Below are 16119 nucleotides of genomic sequence, written 5' to 3' on the forward strand. Positions count from 1 at the left end.
AAAAAAAACCAAAGGGAATGATCAATTGTTATTTATCTAAAAAAAAGGGAGATGTCATTAGCTAAAGAAGTTCAAAGACAAAAAAATAAAAAATTCTTTGACTAATGTTTTTTTATTATTTATGTAATAATTCTAGGCATTATTATTTTTTATATTTATAGATTTAGGGTAAAAATAAATATTGAATAATTTTACATATTTTAATATTTCAATAATTACTATTTAAATATTATATTTTTTTATTATGTTATTATTTATTATTTTAAATGATAAAGTTGAAAAGTTAAAATTTTAGATTAAAAAAATATAAGTTTATTCAACTTTTATACATAAGGGTAATTTTCTAAATTTACATTATATTCCTTACAAAATGCTTCTTAAAGCAAACACTACAATATAATCTTGTTAATAATTAAGTTTCCTACAATAATCACTTTTTTATGATATACTAAATGTTACAAAGTTATCTTTCTAGTGATCATATACTTAACAATCATATTCTCATAAAAATACCAAACATTACCTTAAATTTTCACCTTGCCATTATTCCATTTGCATTTCAAATCCAATAAAAAAAACTATTTGTATTATTACAATGCTTGTGATTTTATTGTAATGTCAAAAAGGTAATTTTCCATTTAAGCAATTTTTTGTATATTTTTTATGAAAGCTTGATAAGTTGTACTAATAAATTATAAAAAATTTGGTATTTAAATATAATAACTGAGAGATTAGGAATTGGTACAAAAATTAATTGAAAAGTTAGCAAAAGTTAGGTGATCGAATTTACCGTTAAATTTTTTTAGATGTTTTAATTTTTAAAAAATGATTTTCATGTAAACCCTAGGTTTACATTGGAATCATTTACGTACGTCCTTATCTCCTTTGTTTAAGCAATATTTTATCCGACAATAGGACTAGATAGTGCATAATGATCTTCTTAGGACAACTCTTTGCCGAAAAGTTGAGTTGTTCTAAAGTGACAATGTTAAGAAAAAAAAGATTATTTATATTCGATGCATGGGTAGTGTATAATATTTATATATTAACATTTTATCATAAAATCACTTTTTCATAATATATATAAATAAAATTTAAAATTTTTTTAAAATTATGAGCACTCATTTTAAAAATTATTTAAATTTTAAATTTAATTATTAACGAAATAATAAATTCTAAAGAAGTAATAGTATTAAATTCAAATTATCAACTTTGCAATGGTTTGCTCTTGCTTTTGTCAATAATAAATTATAATTATATCTTGAATGTTCCATCTCTCAAATACAAGAAAGAATATTATATACACATATATTTACCTTTTTGCTGAAAGTTATAACATGAATGCATGCAACTTGTTCACAAAATCATAATAATAGACAATTAAATAAGAACCTTGCACATGGGTTGAATCTTTAAATTATCTTCACTTCAAGTACAAACTCAACATTCTTTTTGAGTAAAAAAACACAAAAAAATGATGCATGACTTGAAAATTGTTTAGGATTTGTTTTTATCATAACCTAAAAACTGTTAAATCCTAATGGTGGGAGTTGGAAAGCTGGAACAGCAAGCGATCTGAACCAACAGATTTGGTGCTTCGACAAACGAATTTCTCTTATTTATGATCATGATGAGGATTTTGATGTAATGCTAAAAAAAAACTATGACAGTTTTTGATTGTTGTGAAGGAAATGAAGCCAAGTATGCCCAAACACAGCCTAAACAGCAAAGGGTACCCAACTCCAATCAAAGATGCAGATGAGGTTGTTCCAGCCCGCATGATGTAGAGTGGAGAAAGGTCTAAGGGAAGAGGGCCCACCGGATGAACGGTCCAAGTGGTAGAGTCAGTATTCACAATCATGGTCAGGCTCACCAGTGTGTCCATCCCACGTGCCGATCTGCCCCGGGGGGCGTGGCCCCTGCCCTGCTGAGTTTGAAAGTTGGGACCTTTTTGTACTGAGGGCCGACATCCCCAGGCCTACCATCTAAGCAATAATCCATCTCCAAGTATCATACTTATTTACTCGGAAAGGGAAAAGATGGAAAATAAATTTTATTGGAAATAAAGGTCCCCTAATCCGCACCCCGCAACCCTCCCTAGCAACCCCCCCAAACGCACGTGCGACTCTAATTATTACCCTTCCACCCCCCGTCTCCGTCCTCAACTCTCAAAAAGGGAAGAAAAAGCTTTCATTAAAAATATTGAAAATTGGTAGCAGTAAAATACTAAGATAATACTAAAAAGCTCAAAAAAAAAAAAAAAAGGAAGTCAAAAGGGCAACTCATAGCCCCAACAACCTGAATCCTTGATTCCATGCTTTGGCTCTTCTATAACGGAACTTCTGCTGTTCCTTTAACAGTGATTTGACCACAATGTCCTTTACTCTCCATTATATTTACCCCAAAGCGTAATGCTGATTGGACTGGAAGTTTAAATCGAAATTGAGTATGAATAGATGCAATGAAACTTTAATTTCAAAAGCAATTTCTATTTTAAAATTATTGGGCACCTATTAACATATTTCTTAATGGAAGCAGGGAGCAATACTCCGAGGACAACGAGGGTGGATTGGTCATTCCAAGCATTGAAGTCGGTTAAGTCATTTTGCATGGGAACCATGGGTAGTAAGGTAATTAGGGCATGTGGGGAGTTGTTTATATAAAGGAGCAGTTTCTGTCACCCCACTATCTCTCCCTCCCCCGGTTTCTTCTTTGCTTAAGCCTCTTTTCTATATGGAAGAGGAAGATCAAAAAGAACTGCAGCTGCTCCCCACTCCGCTCTCCATAGCGTCATCTTCCCAGATGTCATCTCGGGCGTCTGATTCTTCACTAAGATATCGATCGACGACGACGAGTGATCAATACGAAGGGCCATCACTCGACTTGCAACTATCGATCAGCCTCAGGCCAATCCAGCAACCATCGAATTGTGTTATTGCAGGACCCATTTGTGACTTCGGTGATGTTAAGGCCGACACAAGCTGCGTCGAGTCCTTGAAATGGCAGGCGGCTGAGCAAATTCGATTGGCAGCTATCGAAAAGGCTTATGCAGAGAGAGTGAGGGAGCTTACAAAGAGGGAAATGGAGTTGGCACAATCTGAATTTGCGAGGGCTAGGCATATGTGGCAAAGAGCTAGGGAGGAAGTGGAAAAAGCTGAGAGAATGAAGGAGAGAGCAACAAGGAAGATAGATTCTACGTGCATGGAGATTACTTGCCAGTCTTGCAGGCAAAGGTTCAGGCCTTGATGCTTTCATATAAACCCTTGTTTAAGATATAGCTGAGTTTTTGTTCCATAACCGAGTTTGTTATTGGGGTTTGAAAATTTGGGCATTGGATTTATCAACTTCCTTCAACATAGAAGAAGGAAATAACCCAAAAGAACACAATAAGAGCAGCACGAAAATTATGCAATGTCTATTTTTAATTCATTGCAATTGGTGTTTATGATGAATAATTAACCAAATGATAAACTGAAATGAGAATATATATATATATATATTAAATACATGTTGCCAGGAAATTTGAGTCCCAAATTCAGTTTTCTGTTTGAGTTTGTGTTGTTAATGTCCTGATCAGCGTGGCTTTCATGAATGAACAATTATTGATGATCTGTACTATCAAACGGCAAACTTAGATATGTTCCAGGTTCAAATTTTACCAGGAGAACAAAGAGGATAATAACAATGGCCTGTGCCTGTCTACCGCAGGAAATTTGATTTATTGTTTTGGTGACAACCTGACAGGAGTTATGAGTGTACTTAGTGATCATGAAGCACAAATTGAAGTTTAGATAGATCATTTGTAAATGAGAGCCTCCTAATAGTTTTCCTGGCATTCTTATGAGATCATATCTCATTTTAAGATCATGAAAGTTTCCAGATGAATTTTTCTCTTACTTTACTGTCATGATGCACACAGCTAGAATCAATTAATTAACTTGGTGCATTATTGTCCTAATTCTTTTGTTTGGTGATACATTATTGTCCTAATTGCTAACACACTTCTAGCACAACTTCACACAAATGTCAGATAAATGGATATGCATTTTAGCTTTTGAGAATGAAAGTACTAGAGAAGCAGATAGGCAGGGATATCTTAGCTGCTAATATTTGTAAGATTGAATCATCATGTGTCTCACTGGTGCTATTCCCACTATCAAGAGTAAGGTGTATGGATGAAAAATCCTAACCCTCAACATAAAACATACAGATCAAACATCTGGCTTCTGAAGGGACACAATTTAGTGATCAGTTGTTCAGAAAAATGTAACGTCAAGTGATCAAATGATATTCCCATTATCAAGTATAAGTTTGCAGCCTGCTGCATAACTTGCTCACCCCAGCAAAACAAACCGGGTTTCAAGCAATTTCCAAAATGGTCTTCGGTCCTCAACAGGTGGGATTATAACAGTGTTAAAGAGTTCGAGCTAGGATCTCCATCAGCACGAAGCACACAGATTATGGAAAGTTAATCGTTATTCAACGAAAATCAAATTCGATACCGAATGGAATTGGTCTCAGCTAAATTGGTGATATCTTGGTTATTAATTACCCAACCACACAAGCTCGTAATTGCGTACTGTTGAAACTCAGGAAACTCGTAATTTGCCCTCGATGAGTCAACCTGCCACCTCGAGAGTCAAATTCAGAACCTTGATTTTGATAGAAAGGCGAAATGAATCAGAACAAAAAGTAAGTAATTCATCAACAACGAGACAGAATAGCTGTGTCCACTTGTATTTAACTTCTTAACTTTTGCTCACCAGAAACCAAACACCCACTACCCATGTCCGGGATCCAACACAAAAGAGACATTTTTGGATAGGATGACTCTACTAAAGCATCAGTCAAGAGTAGTTAATAGTGAAGCTTTCAAGATGTTTTGACAATGGAGTTAGCTTGATTTGTCAGCAACCTCCGAACACATTACTCATATACCATTTATCTGTTAGGGAGTAGCTTCAATAATACACCGATTTGATTCTTGGATGAGGTCAAGACTCAAGAGTCTAGACATAATCTAGTGGGGGCAAAGGATCATGAAGTTTCAAAATTAGATCCTCCAGAAAAGCACATTTTTCAAATAAATATAAAGAAAAAGGATGTGAACAAAGAAAGCACCTATGATTAACTTAATTATTAGTTTGATATTTCTTTATTTGGTTGCAAGAATCTTCTAAGAGACTAACCTAATTCAGGATCTAAAGCATAATTTGCTTTTTCGCCACTAACCACTTTGGTGTTCTTGCTTCCTCAACCACCTATATCAGAAACGCAACTTCAAAAGCAATTCTTTGGTTGTTTTAAGGCTTGTAGTTTGAATAAAACCACTGCTCCTCTTTGGAACTAGCAAGAGGACAGCCTTCTGCAACTAAGACATAAGAACATAACATGCAAGAATTCATTGGAACCAAGCAGCTTTTTTACTTTTTCCTTTTACCACAAAACTATGGATTCCTATATAAAACAGCAGCAATCATGATTTATGGCAATGAAACCTGATGGTACTGCTGTAAACAACTGCAATTTCAGAGTTAAAGGGAGAAAAAGGACAGGGCTACTTGGAATTGGATTCCAGTGATGGAAATTCACGACCTTGGGGACTTAAGAAATCACAAGGAAATGCTGAATGGTTGTGTCCTAGTTTGAGTTCCATAATCACCTAACAATCATATTGATGGGAGACCGTATGCTGACACATGACCACTTGCATTATAGGTTCCTTGTCTTGTATTGCTTATTTGGTTACAATCATAGAATTGCAACAGCCATCAATTCTTCCATAAAGTTGAAGTGCAGGATAAAGATGTAGGTCATGCTAGCCAAACAATCAAACTAGTCATTATGACAAAACCTTAACATTTGTCTTTTCACGTTTGTCCACATATTATGATGAAGTGATACTGTTTGTTTATTAAAGTTTGATGTAGATATGGTTAATCATATGACCAACCCTTATTAAGATGAATTGTAAAGAATCGATCATCCTTATCTCCTTACACCAATGGTATGCAACAGAACAGTTTCGAAGACCAGATTTATCTTAATGCACCTGTCCAGTCCTTGCTACCAAAACCAAACAAGTTTTTCATCCCAGTGCTCAGGGATAACGGAAAGCATATCACCATCTATGCCATGTAGTATATAAGCATTTTGTATGAGTTAACATAGCTCAACTATACTGAACTACTATTTCTATACCCAATCAAGGTCGATCAGGTCCCTTTAAAGTATAAACCCTGCTAATTTTATCCAAAATTGAACATCTGCAGTCTAGTAGAGAAGGCAGTTTGAATCTTTTGAAAGTTCAAAATTTGACTGGCACTGTCAGAAGTAGATGTACATTACATATGGTGTCATGTGAGAAATCAGAAATATTTGGCAAAGGGAAGGTGAATTTTCCTTCAAAACTATAGCTGCTGGCGCCTATAGTGGCAATGAGAGAGCAGGATGATCATAAATGTACCAGATCGTTTAGACTTCTAGTCGAGTCGTTTGTGAACCAAGCTTGAGTGAAAATAAGGAAGAAAAGAAGACAGCTTTTTGCAATTTAGAAAGTTGCAGTCCTTCAGAGATCATGGTGGGACTCAAAAATCATAGTCGAAACATGTGCAAACGTGAATCCTTCCCATCAAATAAGAAAGAAAGAAAGAAAAATAACAATAACAAAAAAAAAAAAAAACTGGGCTATACCCCAATCGGTCTGAAGATATAAGAACTTTATCTCTTATAAAAGCTAAAGAGATAAAGATGTTGCAGAGAGCTTCCTAACAAAGTACTCAAGGGGCTGCATTGAGCCATTGACATCAAACGATGGACCTGCAGGGAAGACTTATACTCATCATAAGCAAAAAAAAATTCCAATGTCCCCCCCATCTGCCAATTATGACTTGTAATACGAAAAAGTTAAATACTATCTATCAAAGTGTGGGAACATGGTACTACTACCAGAATCTTTTTAGGTCCTTCACATTGACCCAAATTTCATTTACCTTTCAGCTGAAGGATGTTGTTGAAATGCCACATCTAATCATGTTTTTTTATATGTTTAAATTACCTCTTAAAGCTCTATCTTGTTTTTCCATCCAAATCTGGCCTATAGCAAAAAAGACTAATTATTGAAAAGTTGTATGCCTAAAAATCATGGAGTAATACTTAAATCAATTCTTAATCTATTTAAAAAAAATTTAGATCATTAATTGTTATTGGTCAAAATATTACTTATTATTTTATATCACATAATATCGAGATACCATGTTGATATGTTATACTGAATGATGATATGATATGTTAATATGATATATGATATTTTTATTTTTCATGTAAAAAGTTACAAATGATGTTTTGATTAATGTGAATTAGTTAATTGTCAATTATAAAAACATATTTGAGCTAAAATAAAAATATAAGAATTTAATTAAACGTAATGAAAAAATAAAATTTTACTTAAAATTTTTAAATAATTTAAAATTTTTGAAAATATTATGTTAAAAATCATCAAATAATATAAAATTCATACTCATATGAGGGATTATAAAAGTGACAAAAAGAAAATAGAAAAGAGATTGGGATTTCTTTCTTTGTTTTTTATTTCCTTCTTTCTCGTTTTAAATAACAATTTCTTTGGGATCTTTTTAAAAAAAACACCCAATTTCTTTGCATTTCTCTTTTTGATCCAATAGTAAGGTAACACTGGCGGTAACTTGGCCGGAGTTAGTTACGTGGACAAAACGGTGCGTTTGATCAAGTAATTCAACAAAAGCGGTTGGTTTTTTTTTTTTCATTGAACCAAAGAAAGAAGGTATACCCAAAACCGCGCTAACGTTCTAGAATTTGAGATTGGGAGTTTGGGACCAATTTTCTCCGTACAACAATGGAGGATAGTTCTGAGAAACCAAACCCAAACCCTAACCCTAAATCGCAGTTCAGGAACCAAAATTACCACAATACAAAGGGGGAGAAGGAGAAGAAGAAGAAGAAGAAGAAGAGCGAATTTGAGTTTTGCAAGGTTTGTAAGCTGAATCACAACCAAGGACCACGTCATAAATATTTCCCTAACCACAAAAACTCCGTCTCCGCTTTCCTCTCCCGGCTTCAGAACAAAATTAACGACATTCGCTTCTTCTTGAAAAACCCCACCATTATTCGACCTGAACACGCTGATCGCAACCGATTTTGGTGCGTCTTCTGCGATACTGATGTCGACGAGCTCGATAGCTCTTTCGCTTGGTAAGCTTTTTAATTTTGAAGCGGTTTCTTTTTTTTTTTTAATTTAAGTCTATGATTTATATGAACACAGAAACTTTGAAGCTTGGCTCAACTTAGTTAAATAGTTTGGAATTTACAGCCATTTCAGATTAGTTACTTAGAAAGCAAAGGGAAAATCGGAAACTAAAAATTTGGATTTAATGAGTGAAATTTATCAGAATAAACAAGATTGCTTTGCTTTGCCAACAATATCTCAGTGACTGAATTGTGATGGTGTTCGTGTTTTTGGTTCTTTGCAAAGTGAAAATGCTATTAATCACTTGGTTAGCGCGCATCACCTGAAGAATTTGAAGCATTTTCTCTGGCAATATGGTGGTAAGATGGACTGTTTGGACACGTATAGGATATTGGAAACTGATCTAACTAAGGTATGGCCATTAGCTTGCTACTAAAAGATCTCAAAAGAAAGCTTGGAATGATATTAATTGTGTTAAGGAGTTCATTTTTGGTCATTGTAGTGGGAGAAGAAGTGCAAGTCATTGAAGAGTGAAGCTGTGGCTGCACTTGGTGAAGGATCTTGTGGAGTTGTATATGGAACTTCTTATGATATCCACAATAACGTCAGCTTTGACAAAATAAATAATCTTGAACAGAATAATATTGACCCTCTCAAATCAAGTTATTCAAATGTTGTTATGCCTTTACAGTACTATACGAATGAGTCTCAGATATCTAATTCGAGATTCTCTGAAGTTGCAAACTTTGGTTCAAATTTGCATGATGCTAACTTTTCTTTGCCTACGGCTGCATGTTCCAATATTAGTTTGTGGAACTCAAATGATTTGACAGGTATGCATATCTGGTTATTTGATATTTTTCTCATTTAATCTAGTTCAAGTTATTTCACTGATATCTGAGAGGGTTTCTTGTATAAAAAATGAGAATACACTTATTAGTTTTGTTTTTATGTGCTCTGTGCTTGAATTGCCAGCTAACAGCATAAGCCAACATGATCTCCTGGACAAGAATGGAATATGCTCAGCCAATGCTTACCTAAGTAATATTGGGGTAAGTTTATTCATCCATGCGTTTTGCCTATGGAGCTAATTTCATTTAATTGTTTCTGAGAAAGAATCTTGTGACTGTTCTTATTATGCTAAAATTTGAAGCCATCCCTTAACAATATTATATGCTTATTGGGATATGGTATTTAGTACCTGGCTTTGTTCGTATAGTTGAATGCAGAGCGTTGTCCATCCTTATTTTGCCATGCCACTTTCCCTCAGGCTCTTGAGGAAGTTGATCATGTAAGTAGTTAAATCATCAGGTGCACCCTTGAGAATCTTCACCTTGATGAACACCTTGAAACTGCCTCCCATAGTAAAGTGCATTGCTGGATTGGAGAGCTTGCTTTTTTGTATTTGACTGAAGCTTCCTCTCTTTAAACCCAGCTTTACCATCTCACATGTGATCTTATTGTTAAGGGTCTTTACTAGTTTCCGTTAGTACTTACTTGCAGTTGGATTATCAGGATTTTGGTTTGGAGTTAAGTTGCATAGGTGACAATTGCTATACCATTATTTGCCATTGAAGTGCCTGTTCATTATTTTCTTCTTAAATACATGCTTCTTTATGCCATATCTTTACTGTTTAAAAATTTCACCGGGGCTAATTATATCATGTGCTTGAACTTTGAATATAGTACCGTATGCCTCTTATGCAACAAGCCCATCATCTGGATTCCTTCTCATGTTTTTTTTGTATGAAGTTCAGTTGTTTTCTAGGATTTCACAGACTAGTTTCTTCATACATGAAATTACAGTTACGTTTTTCGCGAATATATATTATGTCTCATACAGGTGTGCCAAGTGTATCAGGGTGGAAGCATGGTGAATAGAGAAAGCAGTTCTCAGGGTAATGCTTAATTAGATTTTGTTTTCATATAATTCTATTTTCATTCCAAGTCACTCAAAAATGTAAAAAAACAGTATGCTGAAAATTTGCTTATAGTTGTCTGGTAGCAAAGTGGAGAGATGCTTTTGAGAATGCTAATTTGTATTCATCATCTTATGACCATTTTTTTTTTCAGCTTTGCTGAGCTTAACTGAAGCCACTTCGCTGTCAACAGTAGATGCTGGAGGAAATGTGCATTCTGGAGCACCCCCTCCCTGGTTTGAGGCAACTGATGAAGCAAAACCATCTTTAAGTAGCTTTATTTCATCAAATAAGTCACAGAAATCCTCTAAGTTGAATCCAAAAAGGGTGGGAGCTGCTTGGGCTGAGAAGCGAAAGCTGGAGCTGGAGAAGGAGAAGAGAGGGGAGATTGTGAAGAGTGATTGTGATGCTAACTGGCTTCCTAATTTTGGTAGAGTTTGGCAGTCAGGTAGCAGGAAGGAATCTAGAAAAGAATTTGAGATCGAGAAACAGAAGTTCCTCAAGGTTGAAAGTCATTCTGAGATGCCGATTAAGATACAGCCTTACATCAGCAAACGAATGGTAAGCATCACATTTTCATATACCACATCATTCTGAAGGCTAGTTTCTCAAGAGGTAGAAGTGGAATGATAAACATGTGCTCTATTCCATGCTCATTTAAGGCATCAGCTTGTATGATTGTCATTTGGGTAAGGTAACCTGTCTATGTATTATAATGCAGTACTAATAATGGCAATTCAAAAGTTAGCCAAGCTGGTCTTTGAGTTGTCTCTTTAGCAGTAAAGGGCATGTTTGTAGAATCTCATTAGTTTGCTTCAAAATGCAACTAATCAACTGCGTCTCTAGTGGATTCACTTTAGTTTGAGTATTTTCCAGGAAGAAACTTGCTGCTTCTTGAAAAGATAATAGATCTAACTGTCTAGCCCTGGCATTATTACCATTAACTTCTAAGTTTATACTTCATTATGTTGAAAGGTGATTGTATATTTATGCAATTAATCTTTCCCCCCTTTTTGGCAGCGGGAAGATTTCGGTGAATGATGACTAGTGACCATGCAAAGAAAAGAAACTCAGGTGAAGCTGATGTTGAAAGAATCAAGTAGCATTGTTTTGTTTTTCCCCTCCCATGGTGAATCTAAAGATTCACAGGGAGAAATTTTCAGGAAAAGGGGGAGTGGGTCATGGTGATTTCACCCTAAGATATTTAGCAACTGTTGAGATCCCTAAATGTATTACACCTGGAATCTTGTCCTACCTCTCAAAGTTGTGCACTTTGTACAGCATAAGAAATACAAATTATCTTCCGCCCATGGCTCTTTTACTTTCCTCACAAAATGTACCATTAGTTGTGTTTCGTTCTTTCTATAGCAAGCAGATGTGCTGTTTGAATTTGAACCATGGATTTCTGAGCAATGGCACCCAGATTATACAAACAATTAGCAACCTTAATGGCCACTTTACCTTATTACGATATTTCAGGTCCTACACGATATTATGAGAGAAGCTGTTAGTAACAACCAAGTGCATCTATTGTTTCTAAATTTACACGCATCTGATTAAAATATGCAACAAGGCAGTAGCACTCGTACTCTTGACTGACCGAGTCCGTCTGATGTTTCTTCATTTACACGCATATGAATAAAATATGCAATTCTAGATACTCACAAATCTGCCTTCCTGAGCCGGAATTCTGTCGTCCACAATGTAGGGTATAACCGTGTGACTTACATATGATACGCGACCTAATACATCCTGGATGTGGTACTCCAATTTTGGTGATATATCTTTTATAACGCGAAATGTGATGGTATCTTATTCACAAATTCTAGGACGGCCGACCTGTAGCAACGATGCCACTGATTGTTCTGTTGCTGCAGAAAAAGAAGGCTGTTACTCTATCCGAACTGTCTCGGGAGAACAAAACCTTGTAGAATTTGATTGACCGGGGATCCTAAAGTTCCAGAATTTTCCTCTAGCAGAAACCAAGTTCTCTTCACACAGGAATTCCCAAGAAAACCATTTCTCTATCGTCCGATGAACGTCATGTACTACAACATCAGTCGTCCTCCCAACCCTGGCTAACATACTAGCAGTGTAGATAGTTGACATCCTGCCTGGTGCTTCTGGTCCGTCCCCAATTGGCCCGTCCACCACCACGACATCCCATTTACGCTGATAAATTTCTTTTGGTAAATTTCTCAATGCCAATTTGCAAGTTGATTGTTGGAGCAGACTTGTGCTTGGTGCGCAGGCAGGATTTCCCCTGGCATGCTTGAGCAGGCTGTATGCCTTCTTAGCTGGTGCCTGGTGCTTAACCTTATAAATTCGAGTTCCATTAGAATCAGCTTTGATTTCACTTATCTTGTATGGGTCATCCTCGAGAAAAAGAGTGACGCCTCCTGCATTTATTGATGAGAGGTTGAGGTACTGGGATTGAAGCCCGAAAACTAGGAGGTTACAAGGTGCTTTACGGGTAATGAGATTTGAAAGAAGCTTGAATTCCTTTGGGGTGAGAAGGGTTGCATTGGCGGAGGATTTGTGCGGACGGGAGACCTCCGGTTCATTTGATGTAGCCTCACTGCATTCAGAAGGAGATGAACACTCCTGTTGAAGAGACGACGACAAAGCAGAAGCTGGAGATGCAGAATGTGAAGTAGTAATTGCGATTTTAAGAAGTCTGAGAATGGAAAGGCATGACAGGATGAAAACAAGCACCGGGAGTAGTGTCTTTCCAGGGAATTTCATCCTTCTAGCTGCTCTGCCAAATTTGGGGCTTGAACCCGAGGCCGCAGTTGTAGAAAACTGAACCAAAGGAGTGATCTGAGGGGCACGGAAATGAGATACTTCAGGAGGCATTTTCTTGCTTGGCTTTTTTCCTTTTCCAGCACCTTACGGGCACTACTATCACATCCTCCTCACAGGGTAATTGTGGGTTTTTGATGGCATGGGTTGTTATTATGTTATCAATCTTCGTATCATCTTGAGTGAGGAAGAAGAAATGGTTTTTGCTTTCGTTTCAAGTGTTAAACCTCTCCTTTATTATCAGCTGTCAGCCAGTCACCTAATTGCTTCGGTTGCCACGTTGCGTTTTAGCAATTAAAGCTACTATCCGTATAGAAAAAGAATAATTAAGGTTTGGTGTTTCTATCATTTTGCAGGATCCGGCTCAAGCATAGGCACGTTTAGGGCATTGTTTGATTGGTTCATCTTTGTATCTTAACTGTTTTCAGCTTGTTTGCTGGGCATGCGTGATGCTGAAGGAGGCTCCTCCAGTTTGGTGCTCCATCACTTTCAATCATTTTTGACTTTCTTATTTGGTAAAGTTGCACATTGCATGCGAAATTGTAAGGTTTGTTGTTTTGTTGGCTAAGGCCCAGCCATGGTTGGGGTCCCAGCTAGGCTCATACAGAGAGAAGATCAGGAGCAAGAGACTTGAGCATGCAGATTTGCAGCCTAGCTCCGGATTATGCATTGCAGTTTGCAAACCATCTTCCCAAGTCCCAACCAAGACGTGCAAAATGAACCTTTCCATCTGTTTGCTGGGAGATTGTGATATTTCATACATGCTATTGGAATGCTTCTTTCGGCTTAGGAACTTTAGGAAAGTCTGAATGGATCCAATCATGTGTGGTCCAAAACCATAAGCTGTTTGGTTCATCGTATTTGCCCCACTTGAAGGGTGGGAATTACTCTGCAGGTTTACGGTCAAATCAAAGTCCTACAATCCCCTCAAAATAATAGTGTATAAGGCTATGCATGGTAATGTCCAGAGGTAATTGCATTGAATAATATTAACAGCTTGGGCCATGTGCTGATCACATCAATGGGGAGAATTATTAATAATTGTTTGCAATAAAGTTTAGGAAGCATGGGCTTAAACCTTATGACCTTTTCATTTTAGAGACTAACTATTGACTAAACTATATTAGAAACACTTGATCAAATGAGTTGGTGGAGGAAGTTGCGTTCTTGATCTCATATGAATTACTGTTTCAGTTTATATGTTTTGGTTGTATTGATAAGGTGAGAAGTCCTAGTAAGGAGTCCATGTTGTTGTCTGTGTCCTGTATTTTTGTTAGTTATGTTTTGTGTTTGGATAGGGAAGTGATTGATCAAATGCTGTGTTCGGATTATTTTTGTTGTCATCGGGATTCCTAGGGCTCGTGTAGTTTGGTGGGTGGTTTTCAGCAGAGTATTGCCTAGAGGTTTGAATTCATTATGCCCCCACTGCATCATAAAGACGTCAAACCTCCACTGTTTTTTTATTGGTCAATGGCCCTTTAATGAATTACAACCTTTCAAAAAAAAAAAAGAAAGAAATACTTGATCAAAAATCTTTCAAATATTTTTGGTTGTTAAAACTGTTAATAAGTTGGTGCAGTGGTCCTTTCAACCGTCCAATTTACCTAGAAGATGAAGAAAACCCAAACATTTAAACCAAAGCAAAATTTCAAATGGTAAAGGTGAAACAGACTTCAAAGGAGTAGGGAATTCTGTGGTTGCCTAAGCAATCTCTTCAAACTTGTCTAGTTCTTTTCTTTGGTACATTCAAACTAGTAGCAGCTTACTTGTATTATTTGGTTTCTCAGAAATTTGCCCAAAATTTTTGTTGACAGCTCATAAGAGGTTGATGATTAATTTATCAGAGTCAAATCCAGCGTGGCTGTAACTCTCTAGGCAACAAGTAAAAGAAATCATCAAACTAATGATCATAAAAATAGAAGAATATTTGATGAATGATAGAGAGAGGGAGAGAGAAAGAGAGTCGAAGTGTGGATTTAAAGCCTTGTTGTCCTTTTCAACTGAAGCCTCCAGGGAAGTCACATAACGAAAACTTCAACCAAGGGACAGATTTGTTTAAAGACTTGGTTTAAAAGAATAATTAGATTATGCTCTTAATTTATACTCTTAATTACAAATATGAGTAAATTAATGCATCTGAGCAGTTGGGTTCAACTGAAATATAGGTGTTTAAATAAGTTTGTTCTAGCCTGGAAGCTTAACATTTCCGGCTGATTACTCTAAATGCCAATTTGCACATAAAATAAGCTTGTTATTATATCCTTGTCTCTTTGTAAGCTCTCATCCAAGGTATCTCTATGAGGAGCATAATTTCTTTCTTCTACTGACTGTCTGCCTGATCATTGTTTCTAACGAATTGAATGACATGTTTTCTTGGAACCTTCTCTAGTCAGAAACAAGATCAAGGAAATATCGAAACCACCCTGGAATAACTTATTATTTTGCTCCATGAACATAATCTTTGTAAGGTAAGGGCACACTGAAGTAATATTGTTTGGAGTGCTTCAGAAATCTCTGCTCATGTCAATTCAATGCTGAAGTCCTGGAGTTGGTTTGAATCATTTTTCTACTTTGTGCCATAATTTCTCATGAATGTTAGAATATGTTAAAATGATATCTCGAAATATGATAGCTTCATTTTCCTGTTCTTTGAAATTTGCATCAAAACCTACAAATAAGGATGGCCCTCTCTCAATGGATGACATAAGGCTCCCTTGTTCCAAGTTTGGGAGATTGACTGGTTCTTCTTAAGCAAACCATAACAAAATTCAAAGAACAGTGTCAGGTATATAACAAATTTTCCATTCCATGCATGTACGTAAGCATCTTGATGACTGCTTAACTTGTTTGCTAAGGGAATTGAATGGCCTTTTAGGATGCAGTAGTGTAGTGATGTCTATATTGTATTTGATAATTTAGATCCATAAATATTTACATCCCAGGAGGCTCAAGTCACCACTTTCACGTATTACCTTAATGAATTTTTACAGGCTGACTCCCATCCTGCTTGTCTCCTAAGCCTCAAGATTCCCTTCCCACCTACTTTGTTAGATAAACAATAATTCAAATGGTCACTCTCCATTGAAGATTTTAAAATTCCCAAGGTGACGTTTCCTCTATAATTGAATCCATTTTTCTTGTTTGTTGTCATTCCGGAAAATCATATGAGGAATT

The 16119-nt window shown here is 36.2% G+C and overlaps 3 protein-coding genes across 4 annotated transcripts; 2 read left to right on the top strand and 1 right to left on the bottom strand.

Moving 5' to 3' along the window:
• The first annotated feature begins 2693 nt into the window (after window positions 1-2693).
• On the top strand, window positions 2694-3537 carry LOC110418487 (SHOOT GRAVITROPISM-like protein). The gene has a single exon (XM_021431231.2). It carries the CDS (start codon window positions 2734-2736, stop codon window positions 3244-3246), a length of 513 nt encoding a protein of 170 aa, XP_021286906.1. The 5' UTR covers window positions 2694-2733; the 3' UTR covers window positions 3247-3537.
• A 4258-nt stretch (window positions 3538-7795) lies between these two features.
• On the top strand, window positions 7796-11538 carry LOC110418109 (coiled coil protein). 2 transcript variants are annotated; one of them, XM_021430733.1, is made up of 7 exons: window positions 7796-8229; window positions 8510-8636; window positions 8727-9057; window positions 9200-9276; window positions 10068-10122; window positions 10298-10704; window positions 11164-11538. In XM_021430733.1, the coding sequence occupies exons 1-7, from the start codon at window positions 7874-7876 to the stop codon at window positions 11182-11184; spliced, it is 1374 nt and encodes a 457-aa protein (XP_021286408.1). In that variant the 5' UTR covers window positions 7796-7873; the 3' UTR covers window positions 11185-11538. The 2 variants fall into 2 exon arrangements, with proteins under 2 accessions (XP_021286408.1, XP_021286410.1); XM_021430735.1 differs by having other exon boundaries at window positions 10086-10122.
• Window positions 11539-11685: 147 nt separating this feature from the next.
• Window positions 11686-13247, bottom strand: LOC110418110 (glucuronoxylan 4-O-methyltransferase-like protein (DUF579)). Its single transcript, XM_021430736.2, has one exon. It carries the CDS (start codon window positions 12997-12999, stop codon window positions 12034-12036), a length of 966 nt encoding a protein of 321 aa, XP_021286411.1. The 5' UTR covers window positions 13000-13247; the 3' UTR covers window positions 11686-12033.
• Between the last annotated feature and the right edge of the window lie 2872 nt (window positions 13248-16119).

Source organism: Theobroma umbraticum, unplaced genomic scaffold (assembly GCF_002168275.2).
Source record: "Theobroma umbraticum cultivar Fairchild unplaced genomic scaffold, ASM216827v3 scaffold_50.0, whole genome shotgun sequence".
Lineage (NCBI taxonomy): Eukaryota > Viridiplantae > Streptophyta > Magnoliopsida > Malvales > Malvaceae > Theobroma > Theobroma umbraticum.